This window comes from Fusarium subglutinans, assembly GCF_013396075.1.
Source record: "Fusarium subglutinans strain NRRL 66333 chromosome Unknown NRRL66333_c0000043, whole genome shotgun sequence".
Classification (NCBI taxonomy): Eukaryota; Fungi; Ascomycota; class Sordariomycetes; order Hypocreales; family Nectriaceae; genus Fusarium; species Fusarium subglutinans.
Window position 1 is genome coordinate 299,541 of NW_023502106.1, and position 17,160 is coordinate 316,700.

The window sequence follows — 17,160 nt, forward strand, 5'->3', positions numbered from 1 at the left end:
GAGTCATAAAACATTGCGATTGGAGAGGTTTCACAAAATGGGGGAAGCAAGAAAACCCCATGCCTTGCAAGAAAGGTTGAAGCTCATGACAGTGATGTAAATGATATCTTTACCTTGTGTCTGGCTCTAATAAACGCCTTCAATAATCTCATTTTATCATCTTCTTGTAATCTAATTACTTATTCTCCATCCAAAAGTCGAACCAGTCAACAAAACTCTTGAAGCTCGCCTCTTTAGCCCACTTTTCATAAGGGTCAGTCAAACGAGCTCGCGACTGGGCCAGCATGTCAGCGTATGGGCGATTTTTGAAGCATTAGAAAGGCTTACCGCAAAGCCATGTCCAACATTGGCAAAGACTTGCATGTTGAACTGCTTGTTGTTCTCTGTCAGGATCTCGATAGTCCTGCTTCTCTGCTCAGGTTCGAACAGCTTATCTGTACTGGGCACGGAGAAGAAGATGGGCTCTGATGCCGGTTAGCGGGTGTTCGGTGGAAAAGAGTATCTACTCGCCTTGGGCGTAAAAGACATCGCTTTCTTTCAGAAACGAAGGATGGGCGATGGCGCCGGCTTTGCATATACCGTCTGCAGACAGCTGTTGGCAAACGAAGCGAGCACCCCAACTGGTACATGTTGAGTCAGTCAAATGGAGGCTCAGATGATGATGAACTCATACCAGTAGCCAACGCAAGCAAATTTGACCTCCTTGCCTGTGCCGTACTGTATTTTCACGGCCTTGACCCATCTAGCAGCAGCCTCCTCAGACGCCTTGAGATGCTTGTTCTTCCATGACTCAAAGTCAAAATTTGGATCACTCAACGGCGTCAGCGAGTGCTTTGTTACGGGATCCTAAAACAGTCAGTCTAATTAATGCACCTTGCCAACTAAAATTCAACTCTTACACCGAGGAAGTAATCGACACCAAGAGTAAGGTAACCGCACTCGGCGAAAGCATCCATCATGAGGAAGCTATTGATATGCAGACCGAATGCATCAGGGAAGAAAAGAAGGACATTTCCATTAGACCTGTTGGGATGAGGCTTGGCCACGTAAGTGTCGATACCGTCAATCTGGATTGTAGAGCCAGTAGCCTCCCCGGAATGAAACGATCCCTTGAGGCAGCAGAGGTCTGCAGGTTTGGCGAGCACGTTATCCATTGTCGTTGGCACTATTCACTGTAGCTTCTTTTCGTTTACTCGACTCTGTAATAAGTCCAATTTTGGCTGTGATTTATAGTTTAGTGGTTGCCGGGACCATCGGGAAGTGCTCTCCGGCAAGTTCATGACTTATTCCTTTTGACGCAGTGTTGCGGGGCAACTCCAAGTGAGCCACGACCGGTTACTGATCCAGGTCTAGATTGCAGGAGCAGAGAAAGTTTGTTACTTTGTCACACATAAACTGAAATGGCTCTGCCCATACAAGAAGATCAGCCTTATCTTTACGTACCCTTGCTTGTCCGCAATGCCTCCAAGGCCTCGCAGTCATCTCGACCACCTTCACGCGGAGTCTGGTACTCTGGGTCCGCGCAACGATCAACGATGACCTGGGCGGCTAATGGCAGAGGTTACGATTGCTGGAGCAGCATCTTTCGAAATGAGGAATAGCGAGTTGGAAAGGAGTCACTTTGCCGATAGGGACAGGCTCTCCCAGGCACAGATCGTAAACGGAGGTCAATTGTTACTAACATCAGGTACAAAGTAGAGGTAGTACGACAGCTTCGAGATCTGACCAATCATTCCTGATCATGCTCGGCCATGATTCCCTCACCCTGAAGACGCAAATGTAAGGCTGTCCACATACTGAACCGATGTTTTTCTCCTACGCCGGTCCAGCTACCAAATTGTAAGCGTAATACCAGTCGCACTCTTAAGATTTAGCTACATATGCTTCGAGAGTAGGTGTGATTGGACTTGCTGAGATGATCATCCCCTCCACAACTTGATCAACATAAGCTAAATATATTGTTGGGGACTGCTGACTCCAAGTCTTGAGAAGCCGGTGTCTTGCACTGTGCTTCTCATTGTCTGCGACCAATTGCACCATCGGTATGCCACAGTCAAGAAACCTGTGGCCGTTGCCTTGCGGGCTTTCACTCCTGGTCGCGCTTTCGCTTCTCGCCATGCGGTTCCGAAGGCGACACCTGATCAGATGGACCTGGGCCAGGAGGTGAAAAGTACTCCGCGCCAGCCAGCTGGACCCGAACGCGATCCGCAAAGGTCGAGTAGGGTTCGAATGGCACCACCACGTAATCGATCGACGGAAAGACAAAGTCCTCGATGGTGCGGGTAGGGACATCCAGACTATCGAGAAGCTGGTGTGGGATATCCGCCTTGTAGACGTATGCATTGGTCAGATCGGTCATATTCGTAACGAGGAGGCGTGCCTGGAGAATGAAAGGTTAGTGAATCTTTTACGTATCATGGGAACGGAAAGATAGTTACCAGGAACGTTCCCTCGGGAGGGGCGAGGGCCATGCGATCCTGGAGTTGTGCTAAACTCAGCAGGAGGCCAACAAGGTATGGGTCGTGTCGCCAATCTGCGGGGGTTGCTTGGCGATATCTAATGTCGCAGATGCGTTGAAAAGGGTCATTCGTGATGCCTTTTGGGCCAGGTGGAACTTCAAGCTTCTGCTGGCGCTCCTTGTCTGCGTTGTACCTATAGTACCCGATAATGGGATTGGCGTCCGGGATGCGTAACTCCTCTTTGACGCAGTAGATTTGGATCTTGGAATTCCACAGAGGAACTCGGTAGTGGCCATAGTCGAAGTTGATGCGGTAGTCCGATTCGCTACACAGATTAATGAGGCTTGTACAGTTATGTTCAAACAGGGCTTGACATACTGGATAAAGGTGATGGGGGTTGGCTTGTTACCAAGGAGAAGCTCCGCGACCCAGAAGCGCTTCATATCCGCGAGCTTTTCACGAGCGAGTTTCAAAGCCGACTTGGTCATCTGTTCGGCTTGTGCGGTGTCAACGACCACAGATTCGGGTGCATCGTCACTTTCGACCTGCCGGAAGTTGCAGTTAACGACGGCAAGATGATGCGCAGTCCAGAACCTTGGGTTTTTAACAAAGCCGGGATGCTCAACACTCAGGCTGTGGAAGGATTTGAAAGTCGATACCTCCGGAATCTATGTACCCTGGATGGGCTGTCTGTGATCTCACCCGCCCAGAGGTCCGCTGGTTGGTAGGTGGTTCTTTCATGTCGCTCTCGAGTTTTTTAACGTCCATCAGCGCTACCCAGTATCTAGCCAAAGTTGCACCCACTCCTGGCTGTTGTACAAGGGCATGCTGCCGCATAGTTTGATAACTTGGGGCCATGTCTTCGATGAATGCTGCTATGTGTGCAGTCTCTTTGACACGTTTGAATTTCTCTCGTACAGTCTGATCGTAATTGTCCGATAGCGGCAAACAAACGTCGGCATAGGGGTTCACTATAACGTGGCACGCCTTCAATTGCTCGACGCCCCATTTACTTCCAGATGCTATTGGTAGCTCCCATAGCGACTGTGCGTCTTTCACATACTTCGTGTACTTCTCCTCACTTGTCACTGTATCAAGGTACCAAGACGACATGTCTAGGTCAACATATGCTTGTCGACAAGATGTATACAGTGAGGGGATGGGAATCCTGAAAGTACAACGGTCAAATGGACTACAAGGCGCATCGCAGTGGTATTTATGTTCAAAGTAAGCCGCTTGGTTGACCTAGTTTGTATTCTACCTATTCATACGATTTCAATAAGACTCCATTCACACTGATTTCTAATCACAACTTCTGCTTGCATTCTTCGTTAGATTTGCTCTGTTGCAATGCTGGTGCAAACTGGCTAAGTAAATAATACGACATCACGTAGTCCGCTTTGTAGCAAATACAAATAAATGGAAAACACCATAAATTTCTCCGGTCTGAACAAATTGAGCTTCTAGTTTGGAGGCGTGGCGCAAACCGCATATTTTGTTGCATTCATATTGATTGCGAACCAATCTAGCACGTAGGTTGATCACTCTACTTCAGACGAGTAGCATTTGCTAAATCGGCTTTCAGTGCCTTGGCAAATTTATCAATATCGATGGATCCCATTTTGTGGTCAAATGTTTGGGGAAAGGCAACTGAAGCAAGCCTGTTGTCAGCTCTGTCAAATCATGATAACACACTCGAAAACACGCTTCAGCTAGCATAGTGCCAACTAGTTACCATTGCCCGAGCCAATCCTTTCAGCTGGCAGTCTAGCCTGATACATATGAGGACAGTAAACATCTTGCCTAAGTTTGGGAGTCGTAAGTCTCCATGAATACACAAGGCACTTGGAGCTAAAAGGCTAAACATGTTCCAATTCTTTCAATGTACGTATACTGTTCAGCTTCGTTCAATAAAGGACCAGAGTGTTTTTTAAATCAAGTTCAATTCCCCGAAGCGCTGTGTTATCTGTCTATTTGTCTGAGTCACGAGCTTGTGAGACTGAGCTGAGACGGTTGAGGAGTTCTTCATTCCGTCATTGGAACACTACGACGATGTAGGCAACTTATACCATTTAAGTGACAGCCTCTGAACTCAACACTGATAAGACCATGGATAAGTAATAAGAAGGTACAGTAATTCTCATAAATCTCTATTTTTAATCGTTTAAGTATTCCATGCTGGTACCATGCGAACAGACAATAGATACAACCAACGGATGGCTGTGTTCAGGAGGACTTGGCAAGGAGAATAATCGTGAGTGGCCCTTGAGCAAGTCTGCTCTTTTACGAATATCGCACCTCAAGGAACATTTCGTGTGTTTCGCTGTCCCACTGGTCTTTCTGGGAGTTCTAACGCGGTCAGCAAACTGTTCACTTGCTGGCACTGTCATATAGCCAGAACCTCTCTCGTCTGGCACTAGCACAGCGTTAGGTAGTGACAGTGGAACAATATTCCTTGGACTCCTTGGACAACGACGAATAACTTCCCGATCAGATCGCTCTCCTCCTTTGCTCCATCACACTTTGCATCAACTAGTCAGCCCAACTCAACATCACCACGATCATCCATCACAGCAACAAACTCTTCAACAATAACCGCACTCACCATCAACTATCAAGTAAGTTCGCCCATCATCACCATCGCACAATCCCAACCCTTCTCACACAAGGTGACTTACTAGAAGACCATGCCTACCTTTACCCCCGCAGAAATTGCCTTCTCCGTCGTCACCCGACTCGGCTACTGGAAGGTGGCCCTTGAGGAAATCAAGGACATGTACCCGCCTCTCCGCCTCAACGCGCCTCGCCGCCCACCCACCTATCTCCCTCCGCTCCTGCCCGTCCGGGAGACAATGGACGACGTCTACCGACTTCAGTCGGCCTGCCAACAAAGCCTTTTGTTCCTCCGCGATAACGCGATTAGTGCAGAAGATATGCTGGTGCTCCGAGTCATCCATTGGCTCGTCAGAGCTGAGCGAGATGAGACCACCCGTATCCAGCGAACGATCTGGTTTCTCGACCCCGAACACTTCCGTCGTGAGATCCGAGAAGGACACTGGCATATTGTCAATAATGAGGTTGTCATGGGCCCCGATCCTCGTGCCAATGCTGGTGCCGATGCTGGCGGTAATGCTGGCAGAAACTGAGTTCTTTTTCCATGCAATACAGAGTATTTCGTCATGTGAGAAGGTTCTTTGGAGGATAAGTCACCATCTGGAGGTATTATTGTCTTGATCGATTTGTGTTAGCGCAGTACGACAGTATGATACTGTCTAGGAAGGTCGCTTTAGAGATTGTTGGCGGTTTATTTAGATACCCACATTGATGTCAAGTTGTCATTGGTAACTACCATTACTTGTGGTTGTGATTTTGAGTGATTCTAAAAGCCTTTTTAGGAGTCTTGGTTGTTGATGTCGATTCTTGCACTTTGCTCTACGACGAGATCATGATGGATCTCATAGCAATGTGGCAGGGCTCACGGACAATGATCTACGGCGACGAAAAGACATGATGTTTTTAAACCGTTATTTGTTTATTTGTAGGAAACCAGTCTGATAACTATAATGAATGTCCTTGCACTTCGACTGCTCTGTTTACAAGATTGGAAACCAAACCGCCCTATCCCAATCAACGTTCTGATTCTTAGCCTCAATCCGTTCGTGACAGGTTCCAAAGAGTGTATCCCAAACACGCGTTTGCTTTCCGTAGTTATGACTCTTTCTATACCCCTTGCGGTGATGAAGGTCATGATCTTCAATAACCAACTCCATACCAACACCCTTCAGGAGCCAAGCCAAGGTCGATGGGGGCATGCCATAAATGCGGAGACCACTGTGACCCAGGACCTCAGTAAAGGCAATGTACTGATGGCAGATCCACCACTCATAATATCCCAGGGGAAGGCCGAGGACTTGGAAGGTTGCCCAGGTCAGGAAGGGAATGCCAACCATGTCGAAGAATTCCTGCTCGTGGTCGGCGAAGGCGGCGAGCAGAGAGTTGGGATGCTTGGTCAGATGGTGGGTGCGGTGATACTTCCATAGCCAGTCGATGTCGTGCATGGCGCGGTGATATACGTAGAACCAGAAATCGAGGACGATGCCGTAAAGACCGATCTGAAGCCACAGCCAAGCCCACCATTTGGGGTCGCTCATCACAGCAGCAGGCGCTTGTGTCGCTCTGTAGGTGAGATGCGTCGCCATAAAGATCCTCGAGCCTGTAGTCTTCCAAAGCGACGAAACGACTTTATCAACACCAATGTCGGGAATTCCATCTCGCTGATGAGTATCTCCGTCTAAGAATCCATATTCATGGCCAAGCTTTGCCGTAGCTTTGACAGATCGTACAACGGACCAACTAAACGATGCAAAGTAGAGCATGAAGACGATGAATGGATGGAGTGCTTGGCCTGTGTATGAGAGCCACGATTGGTGTATGATTATCGGCACAAAGGCATGTAAAAGGATCCAGACGTGGCCTTGCCATTGAGAGAAATGAGGAATGCGCTCGGATTTGGGGTGCACGGGGACTTCTTTGCCCGGAATGATAGGATAGGTGCCCAAGACGTGGATGATTTGTTGATGGACATTCCACTCTGACTTGTCGGCGAGTGGCCAGGTCGACTTCATCGACTGGGTCGTTGTCGTCATTGTTAAGGTCGTATATCGTAGTCAGAATCAGATAAGAAGTTGCTTTTTGGTTATGTGTCTGTGGTCAATGCTTGTTATCAGATATGATCAATCTCTGGAGATCTGAGCCTTTAATACTTATCGATCGTAGATCAAATGCCGAGGCAAGTTTTGAGCAGGGACACACATGGAAAAAGGGGAACGCGATAAAGTTTCATCGTCATGTGCGCTATAGCATCATCCCGCAATTCGCAAACTTAGCCCTTTTGTGCACTTACCCACTCTCAGCAAGGGTAACGACCTGGATTGGTATGGGTTATTCGACGCCTACTGGGGCTGAGATGCATACTCTGGGGTACCTGGACACCACTACCGAATAAAGCTTCTGAACTGCAGAGTTCAGAGTTCTGTGCTGTTTGGTATCAGATCATGTTCACATGTTCCTTCAGCCAAGCCATTCCCTTTGTCGCAAACTTGTCTTGAATGGAAGTGCATGACGAAAGAATGTGACGTAATTCTAGATCTGTCGATCATCCCCAACATTTTAGGCGCCTCCAACTTGTTCCAAGGCTCCACGCGAAGCTACATTTGGATCGTGACGATGCCGCTAGAGGAATAAGGGTCTTTTCACGATTCCTTGTTGGGACTAGTTTGCGAGCGAGGGTCCGAGAAAACTGCTACCGCCTCCAGCCTCGGCTTGAGGGGATCGATCACGCTAGCGAACTACCCTGCATAATGCCATTTAAATCACTGCAGTCCTATCGAATAATGTTGACGTTGATGTATTTCTAGAAGGCTAATGACTCAGACTTGAAACCGTTGGGAAAATCTATCTGCGAGATGCATCAGAACGTAGCCTGCAACTCCTGCGCCATACCACCAGACAGCACCGTCTGTTCTCCCTGGACATCATGTGGCAGCTCGTAGGTATGATACTTTGTCAAGTACCAACTCTTAGCATTCGACGCCTCATCATTACGGTCATTAAACTCGGTATCATCCGCCGCTCTCAAAAAGTACGACACCGCATACCGATCTTCCTTCTGCACGCTCCCAATCGGAAGAACACGATGCAGAGCAGAGCGAAATCGCTTCTTAGATAGGAACCTCAACGTATCCGCAACATTGATGATGGCGTGGCCTTCGCGCGGCTGCACGTACTCCCACGCTCCCGTCACGGGGGACACGACCTGGAGACCCCATTGCGGCGCGAAGAGGAGGGTCAGTGTGCCGATGTCCGTGTGCATGTTCTGACCTACTTCGTCTAGATTCTGAGTTCCTGGCGGGTAGTGCAGGAAGTAGAGCGTGCTTTTGGAGCGTGCGTCGTCGCGGTGATGGGTGTCGAGACGGGCTGGTCCTCGGAGGTTTAGCCCGTCTGATAGACAGTCCAGAAGTAGTTTTAGAATAAAGTGGCATGATGCGTTGAACTGGTCGAATAGCTCGAGGTTTTCTTCGACAACTGATGCAAGAGCCCAGCGGCCGAGGAGTTCATTTCTTCCAATCTGCTATGGTGAGAAAGACTCAACAAGGGATGTTGTTCACAGTACCTTTAACGCTTCAAACCCATCTTTGAGTGACTTGATAGCCCCGGACTGATTACCCGTAGCTTTGAATCTAATTGAGCAACCGGATCAGTTGACGTAATGCAGTATCCAATGGGATCAGCAAACCCATGCGCCAACGATACCGTTGGGGTTTTCAGCTTGTCCTCAACAGGTTGCGAGAACCAGCGCTTAGCTATCTCGCTCACCCTCTCCAAGTCTCTCCACAGCTTGGCGGAGCACGAGTCCTGCAGATCGAGATAGAAGAAACCATCTCTTTCACATGCTTGCAAAAGCGTGTCAACTTCTTTTGAGTCTCTGTCGAAGAGGTTGCTGAATTTTACCGTAAAGAGATTGGCGGTATCGACCTTGTCGTAGGGGTTAGGCTGGGACAGCATGATGGGGTAAGTGATTGGTAATGGATCAGATGACACTGTTGGGATTGGGTGATGCAGCTGGAGTGGTGAGATGACTGATTTGCTTTTTAAGTATGAGGGGACTGTTGATGGCGTATGTTGACGCTGTGGTCGGAGCCAATTCAGCTGCGTGTAGACTTGAATGGGGTCCAGAGATCTCGGGTGCCGCAACGACAGTTTGACATGGTACCAGCGTAGTTCACAGTTCTCAAAGCTAAGACAATTGTTCAGCTGTTCAGAGGAACACGAACTTGGTACAATGTAGGACATCCACTCTAAAACGGCATGTTCAATTCTCCGAAGTCACTGCATAAGCCACCTTCATTATCGATCTTGGAGACCTCCACAAACGCACAAAGGCCATACATACAATTGCGCAGAGTGATCTGTGCACGTCAATATAAGTACGTAATGATCACAGCAGCTATGCACATCGCCCAGAATGGCGTTGCGACTTTTCGTCGGGACATGTCGATAGATTTCTGGTACAACAACCTACGATGCAAATCTCGGGGTCCGCGGAACAGGAGCGGTCCTAATTCGCCGAACTGACAGTGAATGTACCACGGAATCTGTCAGTGTAACTCGAGTCCCCCGCATCTCGATCCAGCTCACCTCATGTTGGGATTCTAAACGCACTCAGCGCTGCCTGTCCCCCCGTGTGCACAAACAACACGTAACGACTCCCTTCCAACTCCCCACTCTCGGCTTTGTGCAGAATAGCACCCACACTCCTCCCCGAGTAAATCGGATCCGTCACAATTCCTTCGAGCTCGCCGATCAGCTTGACGCCTCGCGCTGTATTATCGTCCCAAGCCGTGTGCGTACCGGTATTGAACCTCGTATCGAGGATCACATCGTTGGGCTGGACTGCATCTGCGCCTAATCCGATGAGATCCGCCGTTCGTCTTGCTATTTCGAGAATCGTGGCTTCAAGAACGCCCGGTGGCTTGTTGTACGTGTCGATGCCGATTATGGACCGGGACTGACCTCCAGACTGGTTGGCTAGCTTGAAGCCGGCGATCATGCCGGCGATGGTACCACCCGAAGCCACTGGGACAACGATCGTGTCAAAGAATATGCCATGAGCCGTCTCTTGCTCCACAACCTCGGATGCCCAGCGAGCAAAGCCGAGTCCGCCGTGTACATGGACTGAAGCACCCGCAGCAATGACATACGGACGTCCACCTTGCTTCTCCACATCCGCAGCGACATCCTCAAGCGCAGTATTCGTCGCAGCCAACTCAGCGCCGAGAATGCCATTGACCTGCACATTCCCTGCCTGACCAAAAGCCTCAGATCCCGTATTTGCATGCACCTGCGGTACGAGAATAGTCTTGAGGCCAAGATGGCTCCCCACAGCCGCGACTTGACGCATGTGGTTGCTCTGCGTACCGCCCGTCGAGATGAGAGTATCGCAGCCTTGAGCTAGGGCCGATGGGATGACATACTCCAGTTTGCGGATCTTGTTACCGCCGAGACCGAGACCTGAAGAACAGTCCTCGCGCTTGGCCCAGATCTGGGCTTTGGTGGAAGTGGTTGAGTTGATGTGACGTGTTAGGTTGGGAAGAGGGTGGAGAGGGGATGGATGGGGGAAGAGGAGAGTAATGCGCTCGAAAGAGGCAAAGGGTTCTGGGAGGACGACCATGCTGACAGCCGAATAGTTATCAATGTTTCCAAGATTAGAATGGCCTTGATTCGAAACAATAAATGGCAGAGATCGCGGCGGGTCACAGACTTTTACTTTTATTGCACCGCTCTCTATTCTCTTTACCTACTATTTATCTTTTCCATATTTTATGCCGGATAAATAGTACTCATATATGACATCAACGACAAGCTCACCGCAAGCTGCTAGATCGCGATCCGGATGCTGGTCTTGTCGGAATGCTCTAACCACTTCGTCAGACTCAACGAAACGTTACTGTGGAATACCAGATACGATAATATAGAGGGAAAAATGGCTTTTTATTGCAGACGATACACGATAATGCATAGGCATGTCTCGGTTACTTGAGGCTCGGGGAGAAACACACGAGGCCCACATGATTTCTCATGAGCCGGCGCCCGGAGACCGAGAGTCTTCCGGCATGCCAATATACCGTATCGGCAGCCGTGCATTTTCGGGAAGGTCAACAAGTCATTGTTTCTCGTACATTGATTTTCGTAGCTTTATCGATTCCAGCCAACTTGTTGCTGTGGTGTCATTTTCAGCACTGTTTCTTTCCCCGGCTTGATTACCGCCAGGTCCAGTCAACCATATACGGCTGATAGCCTACTACTCTCAATCATTTCGCATCCACAAGACCCGTTCAATCGAGTCCAACATATCATCATTGACAATGTCTACGACCACTACCCCCGAGCAAGCTAATCTCCATACCCTGAACTTCTGTTCGCTACTCAACGGAGACGTCACTGAGCAGGCCAACTTGCTCTCTGCTTGTGAAGACCATGGCTTCTTTTACCTAGACCTTCGCGATTGGAAATCTGGCAAGATTCTGAAAACGCTGGAGGATGCTTGGGTAGTGATGAAGCAGTGGTTTGATCAGCCGCTGGAAGAGAAGATGAAGACTGAGACCATTTCTGACGCTCACGGGTAAGTTCCTGGAAGCTGGTGAGAGATACCAGCATTATTTATCGTTTCAAAGGTTCAAACCGCCTGGTGTACAGTCGGGAGTCAACGAAAACACCAGAGATGGATTTGAAGCACTGCGAGTAAGTTACGACATCTCCCACCAACATCAGCGCTCAATTGACACCCTCCAGATCAGCCGCGTTGGTCTTCTCAACCGCTCCCATCTTCCAGACGTAGTCCACGAAAACCTCCAATTGTTTGAGACTCTCCAGCTCTCCGCCCACTTCCTCCTCAAAACCCTTCTATCCCGTCTTTCTGACGCCGCAGGCCTCCAGAGCGATGACCGCTTTGAGGATTGCCACCCCGACCATCTCCCCTCCAAGAGCACAATGTTCTTCATCCACCATCCCCTCAGCGACGTCCTAGATGACAAAACAGCCCGCGGCCACAACGCCCACACAGATGTTGGATCATTCACCCTTCTCTTTACAGAACAGCCTGGCTTACAAGTAATGTCGCCTACTACCAATAAATGGGAATATGTCGCTGCGAAACCAGGCCATGCGATTATAAACGTCGCTGATACACTTCGTTTTATTTCTAAGCGACGCTTTAGATCTGCTATGCATAGGGTGCTGCCTCCTGGGGGTAAGATGATGGAGGACAGATACTCGGCTGCTTATTTCCTGCGGGCTAGTGATAGTGCTGTTTTCAAGGGTATGGATGGGGAGGAGGTTACGGCGGAGCAGTGGTTTCTTAGCAAGTATAGTAGTTTTAATAAGACTATGGAGGAGCAGAAAGTTGACTCTGTTGCTACGGGTGGTATGGATAAGGATCTTGGGTTGGAGGTCTGAGGCTGCAAGTTGAGACTTCTGGGCCATTATTGGTCCTTGAATGCGTACTCGATCGAAGGAGCTTTCGTCCTAGCTATGAGCAGTAACTCACTCAATTATCTTTTAATCATGATTTTCTTGCATATTTCAAGTCCACCTTGGTCCGAGGTGATTTCTGGTTTCATAGTATGTAATGTCAAAGACCCGAAGGCTGGCACATTTGGCAGACGTGGTCTTCGCCACCTTTCTTCAGAGCTGTCACTACCCTTTGTGTTCCCATCCTACCACTGTCATCAGTGACCTCAAATCAGGCGACGGCTTGCCGGCTCACCCCATAGAGCTACTCCCTCCGAAGACGGCGTTGCTCTGCCTGCTCACCGACATACCCGAAGACTACTCAGCCAACGTCATATTGTGGTAACACAGCCTCATGATCCAGCTCCCCTGTCTCGGTTGCAAAGTCTTCCGAGTAAGACGTGTTCGATCGCTGACCTGCTCCATCATTCCTCGACTACAATCCCGTTCCCTCACAAAGCTTGCCTTTCTCCCTTTTCTCCTCTTCAGGAGATTTTGACTGTGAACAATATGCTTATCACACATTCCAAGTTCCCCTCGACATCTCTAGATTATTGTATCATGAACGGAAAACAGCCACAGTCGAGTGATAGAGCCAATGCTTCTAATGGGCTCATCAATGAACAATCGCCTCTTCTCTCCCACGGCCCTGCAAAGCCTCATCCTCCTCAACAGACTAACAATCCAGAGAGTTCGTCGTTGAAAGATGAGCCCTCAACTAGGTATCTTGTCGCTGTTTTCGGCAGTGTCTTCACCGGTGTTTTCCTCGCTGCCCTCGACACTACCATCGTCGCAACCCTCTCCGTCCCCATCTCCAGCACTTTCGGATCGCTGACCCTCGTCTCCTGGCTTGGATCATCCTACCTTATCGCAAACGCAGCCTGCCAGCCTCTGTCCGGTCGACTAACCGATATTTTCTCCCGTCGCTCTGGCCTCGTGGTCTGCAACATACTCTTCGGGCTTGGAACGTTAGTTTGCGGAGTTGCGAACTCCAAATGGATGCTTCTCACGGGACGGGTTGTGGCGGGCATGGGTGGCGGGGGTCTCAATGCCATAACGGCGTTCGTGGCCAGTGATCTCGTTCCATTGAGAAGACGTGGCGTTATCCAAGGCTTCGTCCATATTTGTTATGGTGTTGGCGCTGGTCTTGGTGGTTTGTTTGGAGGCTGCATTAATGACCTCTGGGGCTGGAGGGCTGCCTTCCTGAGTCGCGTGCCATTGATTGCCATCTCCACCATTCTCGTCTCCATTACCCTACGCAATGCCCCCACCAAAGAGAGTGATAAGTCGAGATTGTCGCGGGTGGACTTCTCGGGTGCTCTCACACTATCCTTGACTCTTATTCTGTTACTGCTGGGCCTCAACTCTGGTGGAAATCTCGTTTCATGGACTCATCCACTTGTCATAGTCTCCCTGTCGCTCACCGTGGTAGCTGCTGGGGTTTTCGTTCTTGTGGAATCGAGATGGGCCACGGAGCCTATCATTCCCATGCACTTATTGCTTGATCAGACAGTACTTGCGGCATGTCTGATGAATTGCCTTGTGACTATGATCCTATTCATGGCTACATATTACGTCCCAATCTACTTTCAGGTCAATGGCTACTCCGCAACAGTGGCCGGCCTCCGTCTCTTACCTCAGAGTGTAGGCACTGCCCTGAGTTCTCTCACCTGTGGCTTCATCATGAAACGGACAGGGAGATACAGAACTCTGGGCATGGCCGTTATAGCTTGTTCTGCTTTAGGTTTTGTTGGCCTGAGCACTATGACAATCCAAACACCGACTCCCCTCGTCTTGACTTATGTCTTCCTGGTTGGAGCGGGCTATGGTGGCATGTTATCGGTGTCACTACTCGCAACAGTCGCGGCTGTGTCACATGATGATCAGGCTGTTGCAACCTCTGCCAACTACGCATTCCGGTCGATGGGTTCCACGATTGGTGTCACGATCGCTTCGGTAGTGTATCAGAATTTGCTACAACGCGGTTTACATCAACGCTTCGACAGCAAGGAAGGATCTACTGAGTTAATAAAACGCCTTCTTGACTCTTTAGATGAGTTGAAGCGACTCCCTGATGGATGGAGTGACGGCGTTTACAAGGCGTACGAGATTTCATTACGAGGAGTCTTTTTGACTGGTCTTGGTGTAGCCGTCTTGGGGCTGATCGCAGCAAGCTTCATCAAGGAGCACAAATTGCATCATACGATTTCTCGTGCAGATAACGATTGACACCTGAAGGATCACCACTTTCAGTCACCTGGTTCTCTGGACGTTGGATCGGAGGAAGACTCGGTAGTGAAGTGTATGTAACATGGATATGCGGACGTTTTGAGCCAGCGGCTGTTTGTCACTGACTCCTTACAAGCATGACACTAAATCCCTATCTGTTTAACAATTTTCCTTATTTCGCCATTCATAACATACCAATCTTTCAAATGATCTTTATGACCCGAACCGAGATAAAAGGTTACTGCATCTTTACTAGACGTGCTTCGAGATAAAGACGCCTGCCTCACCAAAAAAGAAACAGCCTGTACATGCTCATGCTGAATGGCATACGATAGAGGTGTCCGGTTCCAGAAGTCCAGGCTTGTCACAGCGCTTCCGCTACTCTTTAGAAGATGAAGAATCTCTACGGAGCCAATCATAGCGGCATAGTGCGCTGGAGAGCTATACTGCGAACCCTCGACGGTGCCTTGGTCATTGACGGGAAACCCACGCTCAAGGAGATACGCGACAAGTGCAGGGTTTCCCGAAGTGACTGCTAGGTGAAGCGGCGGTGCTTTGAACGTGCTGGCCAGCTTTGTCGGGTTTGAGTTTCTTTTGAAGTATGATCTCTGCTCGTGATGGCGCCATATCGTTTCTACCATGCTCTGGTTTCCTAACGCACACGCAGACGACATGGCCTGAAGAATGTCATCTTTCTTGGTTGATGGGAAGGCAAGTACTGCGTTTTCATGGCCATATATAGCAGCCAGTTCTCGTGCCGAAAAGGTCTTTGCGTACGAGATAACTCGGGGATACCTGAACTTTTCCAAGGTCCCTTGACTATCAGCCCTATCGTTTATCCAATCATGCCCACCATTCGATATCAGTAGCTTCACCACCTTGCTGTGTCCATATCTCGCCGCAAGATGGATTGGCGTAATACCTCCCTGAGCAAACCAATCCTTATTTTTGTAGCTTAGTAGGAGTTTCACGAGCGCGTAGTGTCCCCAGCTTGCAGCTAAATGTAGGGGCGTCATGAGGTCCTCGTCGCGTACGGTGCACCGTGCTCCCCGCTTAAGGAGGGCTTTCGCGTTTCGTAACGAGCCAGTCGCGGCGGCTTCTATAAGGGCCACACTCAGCTCTTCCCGGGTGGCAGTCTTGGGGATCTATTATGTGTCAGCGGTGAACGTAGATATGAGGTATCTTGTAGCCTTACATGTGACGCGCCGGGAAGTCTGAAGCTGAATGCCTGGTGCGTAACCCGCGAAACCCCGAGTCCGCACTGGCTCAGTGAAGTTGTCAGAGGCCCCGAAACTTTCGATGACAAGTCGAGTACTAGGTTTGCCAATGCCCATACAAACGCTACGCACGCTCTTCCCAGTTCTTCAATCAACCATATGACCCAAGCGCCAGATAATCTCAGACCGGTAATACTGGCCTGAAATTTATCCTTCACCTTAACATCTGGAGTAAGTAGTGCGCATGTGACTCCGCACACTAAGCTTACGAGAAACAGCCATCCGAGTGACGAACCTGTGATGGCCTCGATTGCCTGTCGCTGAAACCGATAAGAGGGCTTTCGAGAAGCAACTTCGAAAACACTGAATGAGAATCTCGAACCATAAGACGATGTTTCCATTGCTGGGTTAACGCCATGTCCTTTTTTCCTAGCATAAAGCTGGTCGAAGGAACATTGCCTCTCGCTTAGTTGTCTTGACTCATTCGGCATCAGTGAAACAGCTACTTGAAGATTTCAAGGTGATTTGGGTTCGAAACTTACAGCTTAAAAATACCGAAGAGGCTTGCGATGAAGCTATTTTGCTTATCGAGTTCATTGCTGCAGTTCTGCAGCGCGGAGTCGGAAACTTCAACTCTGAATCGTTTCCATAGATTTCGATTCTCTGCGTGGTTGCATCTTGGTTGTATCTCTCGAGCGCTCTTCTCAACCAAGTTGATAACCTTGTGAAATGAACTAAGGATAGAATGAAGCGCGTCTAGGCGAACACCCAGTTCACCATGCAGTTGATCGCGAAACTGACATATCGTCTGATTAAATCTTTGACAACTCTCCATAATCGACATTAGAAAGTATGGTGCATCGTGCTATTGTTCTTGGATATTTCTTAGCACGAAAACAATGTGATCGCAGCTCCCATTCATGGCATTAACCATGGAGTGCAAATGGCTGAGAGTTATTGCTTCCATTTTAATAACTTTGTATTTAAAACCTTTATAGCTTAATAAAGCTTTATTTAATAAAAACCTAGCCCTAAATATAACTAAATCTCTAATAAGCTTTTCCGCCTAATACTACCTACTAGTCTAACTTTTCCCCTATAGTTATTACTTATTACTTAACTTATTATAGATATATAGAGTTAATCCTTTTCTATAAGTTTACTATATTATATACCTAAGCTATATT

The 17,160-nt window shown here is 48.9% G+C and overlaps 8 protein-coding genes across 8 annotated transcripts; 3 read left to right on the forward strand and 5 right to left on the reverse strand.

Moving 5' to 3' along the window:
• Positions 1-175: 175 nt before the first annotated feature.
• FSUBG_4831 (dienelactone hydrolase) lies at positions 176-1,154 on the reverse strand (the record flags this gene model as incomplete). Its single annotated transcript, XM_036682862.1, has 5 exons — positions 176-274; positions 328-439; positions 507-620; positions 674-846; positions 900-1,154. The coding sequence occupies 5 exons, from the start codon at positions 1,152-1,154 to the stop codon at positions 176-178; spliced, it is 753 nt and encodes a 250-aa protein (XP_036539753.1).
• Positions 1,155-2,086: 932 nt separating this feature from the next.
• FSUBG_4832 (uncharacterized protein) lies at positions 2,087-3,200 on the reverse strand (the record flags this gene model as incomplete). The annotated part of the gene is made up of 4 exons (XM_036682863.1): positions 2,087-2,380; positions 2,439-2,784; positions 2,838-3,004; positions 3,162-3,200. The coding sequence occupies 4 exons, from the start codon at positions 3,198-3,200 to the stop codon at positions 2,087-2,089; spliced, it is 846 nt and encodes a 281-aa protein (XP_036539754.1).
• Positions 3,201-5,146: 1,946 nt separating this feature from the next.
• FSUBG_4833 (uncharacterized protein) lies at positions 5,147-5,605 on the forward strand (the record flags this gene model as incomplete). Its single annotated transcript, XM_036682864.1, has 1 exon — positions 5,147-5,605. One exon carries the CDS (start codon positions 5,147-5,149, stop codon positions 5,603-5,605), a length of 459 nt encoding a protein of 152 aa, XP_036539755.1.
• A 447-nt stretch (positions 5,606-6,052) lies between these two features.
• On the reverse strand, positions 6,053-7,105 carry FSUBG_4834 (Alkylglycerol monooxygenase; the record flags this gene model as incomplete). The annotated part of the gene is made up of 1 exon (XM_036682865.1): positions 6,053-7,105. The coding sequence occupies one exon, from the start codon at positions 7,103-7,105 to the stop codon at positions 6,053-6,055; it is 1,053 nt and encodes a 350-aa protein (XP_036539756.1).
• An 824-nt stretch (positions 7,106-7,929) lies between these two features.
• On the reverse strand, positions 7,930-10,689 carry FSUBG_4835 (ACC deaminase; the record flags this gene model as incomplete). Its single annotated transcript, XM_036682866.1, has 4 exons — positions 7,930-8,586; positions 8,685-9,255; positions 9,412-9,427; positions 9,681-10,689. 4 exons carry the CDS (start codon positions 10,687-10,689, stop codon positions 7,930-7,932), a joined length of 2,253 nt encoding a protein of 750 aa, XP_036539757.1.
• A 694-nt stretch (positions 10,690-11,383) lies between these two features.
• On the forward strand, positions 11,384-12,473 carry FSUBG_4836 (2og-fe oxygenase family; the record flags this gene model as incomplete). The annotated part of the gene is made up of 3 exons (XM_036682867.1): positions 11,384-11,640; positions 11,693-11,759; positions 11,811-12,473. 3 exons carry the CDS (start codon positions 11,384-11,386, stop codon positions 12,471-12,473), a joined length of 987 nt encoding a protein of 328 aa, XP_036539758.1.
• A 564-nt stretch (positions 12,474-13,037) lies between these two features.
• FSUBG_4837 (multidrug resistance protein fnx1) lies at positions 13,038-14,756 on the forward strand (the record flags this gene model as incomplete). Its single annotated transcript, XM_036682868.1, has 1 exon — positions 13,038-14,756. The coding sequence occupies one exon, from the start codon at positions 13,038-13,040 to the stop codon at positions 14,754-14,756; it is 1,719 nt and encodes a 572-aa protein (XP_036539759.1).
• A 143-nt stretch (positions 14,757-14,899) lies between these two features.
• FSUBG_4838 (Pfs NACHT and ankyrin domain protein) lies at positions 14,900-16,374 on the reverse strand (the record flags this gene model as incomplete). Its single annotated transcript, XM_036682869.1, has 4 exons — positions 14,900-14,911; positions 15,065-15,901; positions 15,952-16,199; positions 16,269-16,374. 4 exons carry the CDS (start codon positions 16,372-16,374, stop codon positions 14,900-14,902), a joined length of 1,203 nt encoding a protein of 400 aa, XP_036539760.1.
• Between the last annotated feature and the right edge of the window lie 786 nt (positions 16,375-17,160).